This window comes from Marmota marmota, unplaced genomic scaffold (genome assembly GCF_001458135.2).
Source record: "Marmota marmota marmota unplaced genomic scaffold, marMar, whole genome shotgun sequence".
NCBI lineage: Eukaryota > Metazoa > Chordata > Mammalia > Rodentia > Sciuridae > Marmota > Marmota marmota.
In genome coordinates, this window is record NW_026000079.1 from 3,777,056 (window position 1) to 3,786,077 (window position 9,022).

The following is a 9,022-nucleotide window of genomic DNA, read 5'->3' on the forward strand; positions in this document are numbered from 1 at the left end:
CTTTTCTTTTTGGTACAGGGGGTTGAAAATGCACGGGTGCTTAACCACTGAGCCACATTCCAAGCCCCATTTCGTATTTTATTTAGAGAGAGAGTGAGTTGCTTTGGGCCTCATTTTTTACTGAGACTGGCTTTGAACTTGAGATCCTCCCACCTCAGCCTCCCCAAACTGCTGGAAGCCAAGCCTAGGACAGGTTTTCTAATGAGTTCAAAACTCAGTTTCCACCATCTTTTCTTCCCTGCCTCTTAACTCTTGGCCTATGGAGATTCAGGAAAAACTAAATCTCAAATCCATCCTGGGATTTCTGTTCCAAAGGTAAAATTAACCTCAAATAAACATTCAGAAACAGTTCTCTTGCTGAAGCCTGAAACAATGTCTTAAGATCAGTCCTTATCAGTAACTCCGGCCTAAAATGTTTGCAGGACAGAACTATTTCACAAGACAATTACCTTTTTAGGAAGAAGGATCAAAGCTCAAGGGAGATATATCATCAGTTATCCCACCACTCTCTGACTTGGCTCAAAGTCTCTGAATGAGTCACTACCTGATACCTCCTCACTCACCTAAAATTGTGTCCTCCTGATTCTATCTCTACCATTTTCTGAAGAGGCCTGATCTGGGGACTCAGATTGAGTCTCACTGGTAAAGGATTTACTTGGAAGTATTTAGCATGTGAACATGAATCCTGGTGTACCTGTCAATCAGTTATGAGACCCAAGGTGAGATGTCTGACCTCCCCAGGGAGCACAGGGCCTCCCTCAGGGGCTGTCCTAATACAAAAGAGGAGTGCTCTAGCCCTTGCTGGGTTTGGACAGCCTAACTATATAACAAGCACTTACAACATAGAGCCCAGTGGCCTTGTTCACTGCCATGCCAGGTTAAGAACCAGAAATACCAGATATGTCTTCCTCTCTTCACTTAGGTTTATTGATTTACTCTGTCTGATTTAGAACTCACCTGAAACAAACAATCTTTTCCAGCAGGCAAGAGTAAATTGTACTAAGATGACTAAAAAAGGTTTTGATTTTGTTGCTGCTCTTTTTTTTTTTTTTTTTAAGAGAGAGAGAGAGCGAGAGAGAGAGAATTTTTAATATTTATTTTTTTAGTTTTTGGCAGACACAACATCTTTGTTTGTATGTGGTGCTGAGGATTGCACCCGGGCCGCAGGCATGCCAGGCAAGCGCGCTACCGCTTGAGCCACATCCCCAGCCCTGCTCTTTTGTTTTAAGTGCTAGGGATCTAACCCAGGGCTTTGCACATGCTAGGCAACTGATCTACCATTGGGCTGCATCCTTAGTCCTTTAATGAGATTTTATGAATAAAATTTTATAAATAAAATTTTTATAAAATAAAATTTTATTTTATAAATAAAAATTTATACAAGATGGAATAGAGCAGGGTATGATGGCTGAGACAGCAGGATCAAAAGTTTTGAGTCCAGCCTGGCAACTTAGCAAGACCCTATATCACAATAAAATAAAAAGGGTTAGGGATATAGCTCAGTGGTAGAGTACTCCTGGGTTCAATTCCCACTATTGTGGGAGAGGGGGCAAATTAAAATTAGAACTATCATATGACCCAGCTATACCACTCCTGGGTATACATCTCAAGAAAATGATATCAGCATTCAAAAGAGGAAATGCATACCCATGTTTATTATGGCACCATTCACAATAGCTAAGATATAGAATCATCTATGTGCCCATTAACAGATGAATGAATTAAAAAAATGGTACATATACACAATGGAGTATTATTCAGCCATAAAGAAGAATAAAATCCTATCATTTGCAGGAAAATGGATGAAAGTAGAAGAGGAACCATCAGGGTCAGGGAAGGGTAAGGAGAAACAGTAGAAATGGGAGAATGGGGAAAGAAAGAGAGAGAAGGGCAAGAAAGAGGGTAAATATTATTAAAGCCTGATATATGGAAGTAACACACTGAAATTAATTAACTTGTGTAATGTTCATTAATAATTACAATTTTAAAAAAGGAAAAAAAAAATCCATACAAGAGAAAATTAAACCTTCTACTCTTATCTTTGCCAACAATTTCTTTAAAATGAAGGGGATCTGTTGGGCACAGTGGCACACATCTGTAATCCCAGTGCCTAGAGAGGTTGATGCAGGAGGACTGCGAGTTCAAAGCCAGCCTCAGCAATTCAGCAAGACCCTAAGCAACTCAGCGAGACCCTGTCTCTAAATAAAATCTTAAAAAGGGCTGGAGTTGCTAGGGGCGGTGGCACATGCCTGTAATCCCAATGGCTCGGGAGGTTGAGATAGGAGGATCATGAGTTCAAAGTCAGCCTCAGCAATGGCGAGGCACTAAGCAACTCAGTGAGACCCTGTCTCTAAATAAAATACAAAATAGGGCTGGGGATGTGGCTCAGTAGTCAAGTGCCCCCGAGTTCAGTCCCCGGTACCCCACCACCACCAAAAAAAGGGCTGGAGTTATGCTCAGTGGTTAAGCACCTCTAGGTTCAATCCCCCATACCCACTGCCCCTGCCAAAAATGAAGGGGATAATATACTGTTTAACACTACCAAATGGGAAACATTCATTTTCTAGGGTCTTGATGAATTCAGTATAAAAATGAAATATCAACTTTACAAAGTCCTAGTCCAAAATCACCTGGGCTCTCCTGGGAACCAAGGAGGCTGAGGCAGGAGGATCATAAGTTCAAAGCCAGCCTCGGCAATAGCAAGGTGTTGAGCAACTCAGTGAGACCCTGTCTCTAAATAAAATAAAAATAAGGCTGGAGATGGGGCTCAGTGGTCGAGTGCCCTTGAGTTCAACCCCTGGTACCCCCAACAAAAAAAGGACTTTGAATACTTGCTGGATCACCATCTGCCTAACCTCAGACCCTTCCTATTACAGCTAACATCAGGAAAGTACAAACAAGTCAGGTTGCCACACCCATAAATCCTTCCCCCAAGGTTAATCCAAACTGCTATGCCAGAAGACCATAGCATCCTATCCTTACCCCTGGGAGTGAGTTTCCTTTGGTTATCCCTAACAAGGATGACATCTCTAATCACCAAGTACCACACAGGTAAAGTGAGAGCAGGTTGCAGGGACAGAAAAAAGCCCCCACCACATCCAATTTTTTGGAAGCATCAAATGAGATATTCTCTGGCAAAGTCTAGAAGAATGCTACACAAAGAGCATGTCTGCTTCCTTCCACACCCACCTTGTTCATGAAAGAGCCAATGAGAGGCTGAGTTCTCCCAACTCTGGGGGTGTCAAACTCGCCCAGAGCCAGAGTCTTTTGTCAAACATTTTAAGCCAGATTCCAGACACATTTTATTTTTTTGATACCAGGGATTAAACCCAGGGTCACAACCACTAAGACACATCCTCAGTCCATTTTTATATTTTATTTAGACAGGTTCTTGCTGAGTTGCTTAGGGATGCTATAAGTTACTGAGGCTGGTTGAGAACTTGCAATCCTCCTGCCTCAGCCTCTCAAGCTGCTGGGTTTACAGGCATGCACCACTGCGCCGGGCCAGACACATACATCATCATGCCAAGACTCAAAGGACATGGAATTACTGGAAAGGGGAAATCTAGGCAGGCAGAAGACTTAATTTTGCTATGTTATTATAAAAAGAACAGAATGCACAGAGATCATACCGCCTAGACCTTCACTTTAAGGAAGAATCCCAATTATATCATTCTGCGTAAAGACTCCTTTTCTGTTTACAAAGAGCTACAGACTAGGTTTACTGTATTCCTCAGTAAGTTGGACTCCAGCACTCTCTATAATCTGTTTTCATTGAAAAAAGGACCAGGAGTTGAACCCAGGGTCTCCTGCATGCTAGGCACCAGCTATATCATGAGGTATATCCTCAACTCTCTTTTATTTTGAGGCAGAGTTTCACTAAATTGTCCAAGCTGTTCCTACCTCAGCCTCCTGAGTAGCTAGGATTAGTTATCTACTCTAAATTCTACTTGCCACCAATTTTTTTTTTTTTTTTTGATACTGGGGATTGATTGTAGCGGGGCTTAACCACTGAGCCCCATGCCCAGCCTTTTTTTATTTTGAGACAGGGTCTTTCTAAATTGCTTAAGGCTCACTAAACTGCTAAGTCTGTCTTTAGATTTGCAATCCTCCTGACTCAGCCTCCCAAGTTGCTAGGATTACAGCTACTTGCTGCAAATTTAAGCCTGCTTTCTATTCACCTGCTAATGGGGATGCTCTTCTGAATAAGAACTTTCACTGATATCATTACAGTGGTTTTCTTCTCTCCTAGGATTAGATCCCAGCCCTTTGAGCCTCACCTCATACACCTAAAATTTCAATCTGTAAGTGCTTTTCACTCTCACAACTGCCTTTTCTTGTCTTTTAGCTTTAGGGTCTGGGAACAGAAAGAACTTGGAGAATAATCAATTCACTGAGAATAAAAAGGGATTAAAATTACATTTGGAGAACAAATTGATTCAGCACTAGTCAAAGAGTCTGATATGTCCCCAGTTAAATGGTAAATTTCACCATATTCCCAGATCCTGTCTGAGAGGGTCTGTGGGTCCACAGCAGGTATCTTACCTTCTGGGCTTGGGCAGGTTCTGTGAGAACAAGAGTAAAGAGGCCCAGACAGATTTCCTCATGTTGGGGGGGACCTTTGCAAACCTGGAAAGTGAGGAAGGGAAGAAAGTAGTTGGTGGTACTCAAATTCAAGCACAGTATCACCCAGAAAACTAAAGCCTCCTAACATGCAATGGAGAATGATCAACTCTTGAATCGGATTATTTTCTTCTCTTAAAAGGGATGAAGCTAGGTGGACAGTGGCCCACACTGGTATTCCAAGGAACTGGGAGGCGGGAGAATCTCAAGTTTGAGACTAGCAGGCTGGAGATGTGGCTCAGGCGGTAGCACGCTCGCCTGGCATGCGTGCGGCCCGGGTTCAATCCTCAGCACCACATACAAAACAAAGATGTTGTGTCTGCCGAAAACTAAAATAAATATTTGAAAAAAAAAAAAAAAAGTTTGAGACTAGCCTCAGCAACTTAGTGAGACTCTGTATCCAAAAAAAAGGGGTGGTTGGGTGGGTGGGGTGAGGCTGGGAAGTAAACTCAGTGGTAAAGCACCCAGTATCAAAAAAAAGGATGAGACATCTGTTTTAGGAGAGAGGTGGAGGGAAGGGATAACCTTTATTGCTTTCTCGAGCCACCTGAAGTAAGCCAGAAATAGAAAAGAGAGTGTTTAAGATAGGAAAAATAAAACCAAAAAGTCCTCCTCCCCCGCTTTATCAGATCTTAGCAGCACACAGTAGAAAGGCAGCTGCTAGACTGAGGTTGTGGCTCAGTGGCAGAGTGTTCACCTAGCATGCATGAGGCACTGAGTTCAATTCTCAGCACCACATAAAAATGCTGTGTCCACCTAAAACTAAAAAAAAAAAAAAAGGCAGCTGCTACCAACAAGCTTACCTACCAACCATAACTATGGGCAAATCAATAAGTCTCTGAAATTTCTAAAATGAAGACATAATAAGAGATTGTGGCTCAGCGGTAGAGCGCTTGCCTAGCATGGGCGGAACCCGGGTTCGATTCTCAGCACCACATAAAAATAAAGGCATTGTATTGGGCTGGGGATGTGGCTCAAGTGGTAGCGTGCTCGCCTGGCATGCGTGCGGCCCGGGTTCGATCCTCAGCACCACATACAAACAAAGATGTTGTGTCCGCCGAAAACTAAAAAATAAATATTAAAAAATTAAAAAAAAAAAAAAAAGACATAATAAGAATAATATACAGGGGTGGGGGTTGTGGCTCAGTGATAGAATGCTTGCCTAGCATGTGTGAGGCATTGGGTTCAATCTCTAGAACCACATAAAATAAACAAATAAATAAATAAATAAAACAAATAAAATAAAGGTATTGTGTCCATGTAGAACAAAAAAATAAAAATACAACAATAAGCAGGTAATACCTACTGAACATTTACTGTGAACCTGAGATTACTCTAAGTCCTTCACATGTACCATTTATTTTGACCACACAGTTCAATGGAAACGTAAAAGATAAAATATGTGAGAATAATTTGCAAAGAAAAAACTACTACCGAACTGAATTTATTAAAATGTTGTTATTTAAAAACATATAAGACTCTAGTAGGTAGCTTTCCACCCTAAAAGAGGAGTTAAAAAACCCTAGATCTTACCCACTTAATCTTTCCATATTTCTGGTTGTATCTAAGAACTTTCCAGAAGCAGAAATGGATACAAGGAGTGCTGTACTTACATAAGCATTAAGGGCATCATTGGCCTCTCTCTCAGAGACACCAGTTGTCATTGACGTCACAATGTTCATACACCTTTCCAATCTCTGGGGAGAGTGAGAACAAAATAACAGTGTGTCAGTATCACCTATGAAGTATTGTTACTTTTTTTTTTTTTTTGGTGCTAGGCATTGAACCCAGGGCACTTACCCATTGAACCACATCTACAGCCCTATTTTTACATACTTTATTTAGAAACAGGGTCTCACTAAGTTGCTTAGGGCCTCGCTAAATTGCTAAGCTGGATTTGAACTCATGATCCTCTTGCCTCAGACTCCCAAACAGCTAGGATTTTAGGCATGTAGCACCGTGCCTAGGTGCTCCACCATTGTTCTACATGGACACAATACCTTTATTTAAAAAAGTTCTTAAAAAATTCAAACCTGATGATGTCTCTAGCTCTAACTGCCCTTAAAAAAAAAAAAAAAAAAAAAGGAAAAGGAAAAGTCCTTCCTTATAGTAGAGCACCATCTAACAAATATAGAAAGAATAGCAAGAATAATAGTTGATTTAGGCAAATATTTTCAATAGATGTTTACCAGTAGGTAAAACTTTCAAGAGAAAGAAGATTCACTCAAACTTATAAATCTCAGAGGGAAAATAATAAATGTAAGAAGACCTGGAGGGCATCACCTTAACCAAGGAACCAAAGTACACCATATGCATCTGATAAGATGCACTGAAGATAGGTGGTGGCATGTGGGGGTCCCAGCTACTCAGGAGTCTGAGACAACCCAAATTGAGAGATTCCACAAAATAACTGGCCTGTCAAAAATATGCCTTAAGGGGCTGGGGACATAGCTCAGTTGGTAGACTGCTTGCCTCACATGCACAAGGCCTTGGGTTCAATCCCCAACACCGCCAAAAAAGAATAAAGAAAAAAAAAAAAGCCTTAACGTTAAAAAAGCTAAGGTAAGGAAAGACAAAATGGATTACGAATCTGTTACAGATTAAAGAATAATAAAGAGTAATACAGAGATATGACACCTAAATACAACAGTGTGATCCTGGACTGCTATAATTGGGATGACAGATAAAATGTGAATACTTGAATTACTGACTTGAACTAGCAACATGTCAATGTTAAACTATCCAGCCCCACTCCCAGGGTACTGAAGATTGAATCCTCGGGCACTTTACTACTGAGCTCTGAACCCTTTTTGCGACAGGGTCTTGTTCAATTGCAGAGGTTGGGCTTGAGCTTGCAAACTACCTTGGCCACTTGAACTGCTAGGATTATAGGTGTGTGCCACACAGTGCCTGGCAAATTATCCAGTCTTGACAATGGAATGGTGGATATGTGAGGGAAGATTCCTGTTTTTAATAAAATCAGGATACCAAAGAGATACTTGCACACCTTGGATTATTATGGCACTATTTATAATAGCTATGGAACAAACCTAGCTGCCCATCAATATATGAATGGATTAAAAAAAGTGATAATATACACAATGAAATATCATTCAGCCACAAAAAAGAATGAAATCCCATCATTTACAGTAAAATGGATGGGACCATACGATGTTATCTTAAGTAAAATAAGCTAGATATAGAAAGACATGTATGTAACTTCCCATGTATGTAGAAACTAAAAACAAGTCAATGTGAATCTATATACTGATTATTAGAGGTTGGGAAAGGCAGTGGTAGGAAAGGGTGAATAAACAGAGGCTGGATTGATTAGTGCATGCTGCATGCATGTGTAGAAATATCATACATACAATTAAGACAGGTTAACCAAAAAGAAAGTACTTTTAAAAAATCTTTTGTTATTGGGAAATATATGTGGAAGTATTTAAATTTAAAGGAGCATCAATGGTTGCTACTTTCAAAAGAATAAAATATCTGTATATATAGAGAGTAATATAGCAGATGTGCCACATACTAATAATCAGCAAATATAAGTGAAAAGCATATGAGCGTTCTATGTATTATAATTTTTCTTTAAGTTTGAAATTATTTTGAAATAGAGTTATTAAACAAATTAAAGAATCTAGGCTGGGAAATGTAGCTCTGTGGTACAGCACTTGCCTAGCATGCACAAGGCCCTAGGTTCAAACCCCAGCATTGCCAAAACAAACAAATAAAAAAATTTAATAATAATATTAAAGAAAAAAACAGTCAGGCTGGAGATAAAATTCAGTGGTAGAGTGCTTGCCTAGCATGCACAAGACTGAGTTCTATCCCTAGTACCTCCCCCCCACTCCCTCTCTCTCACACACACACACAAGAAAGAAAGAAAGAAAGAAAGAAAATTGAAGACTTAAACAGAATACAAGGTATGGATCTTGGATTACTGACTTGAAATACTGATTATATAGTAAGAAATTGTTAAAAAAATTTTTTTGGGGGGATGGTAAGGTAAATAAGAGAAAGAAGCAGAGATAAGAAAGAGAAAGAAAAAGCAAGAAGAGAGATAATCATGAGACTTCCAGAAAACCCAACAGAGGCCAGAGGTAAAGCCAGGAGATGGCTTAAAGGAGAGTACTGTTAACATTCATAGGTAGGATATTAGTCCTGAGTATTTGCTAAAACATATCCTTCTTTCTGGTACAGTGCTTGCCTCGCATGCACAAGGCCCTGGGTTCAATCCCCAGCACCACCAAAAAATAAATAAATAAGAGGGGTAACATAGACTTCTCCTGGGAGGGAGAAGGGGGCCATAGCTGGTATCCCAAGAAGCAAGGTTTTTAAAGAAATATACGTGTATGTATGTGTGTGTGTATATATATATATATAGTCTCTTATA

The 9,022-nt window shown here is 40.1% G+C and overlaps 1 protein-coding gene across 1 annotated transcript in view; it reads right to left on the bottom strand.

Annotated features, from left to right (window-relative positions):
* Positions 1 to 9,022, bottom strand: part of Ints3 (integrator complex subunit 3) — a 42,173-nt gene that overhangs the window by 26,001 nt on the left and 7,150 nt on the right. The window contains exons 2-3 of the mRNA XM_015502868.2: positions 6,237 to 6,320; positions 4,546 to 4,629 (exon numbers count right to left, since the gene is read on the bottom strand). Of these exons, the coding sequence (XP_015358354.1) occupies positions 4,546 to 4,629; positions 6,237 to 6,320 (168 nt within the window). The remainder of the gene's footprint in view (positions 1 to 4,545; positions 4,630 to 6,236; positions 6,321 to 9,022) is intronic.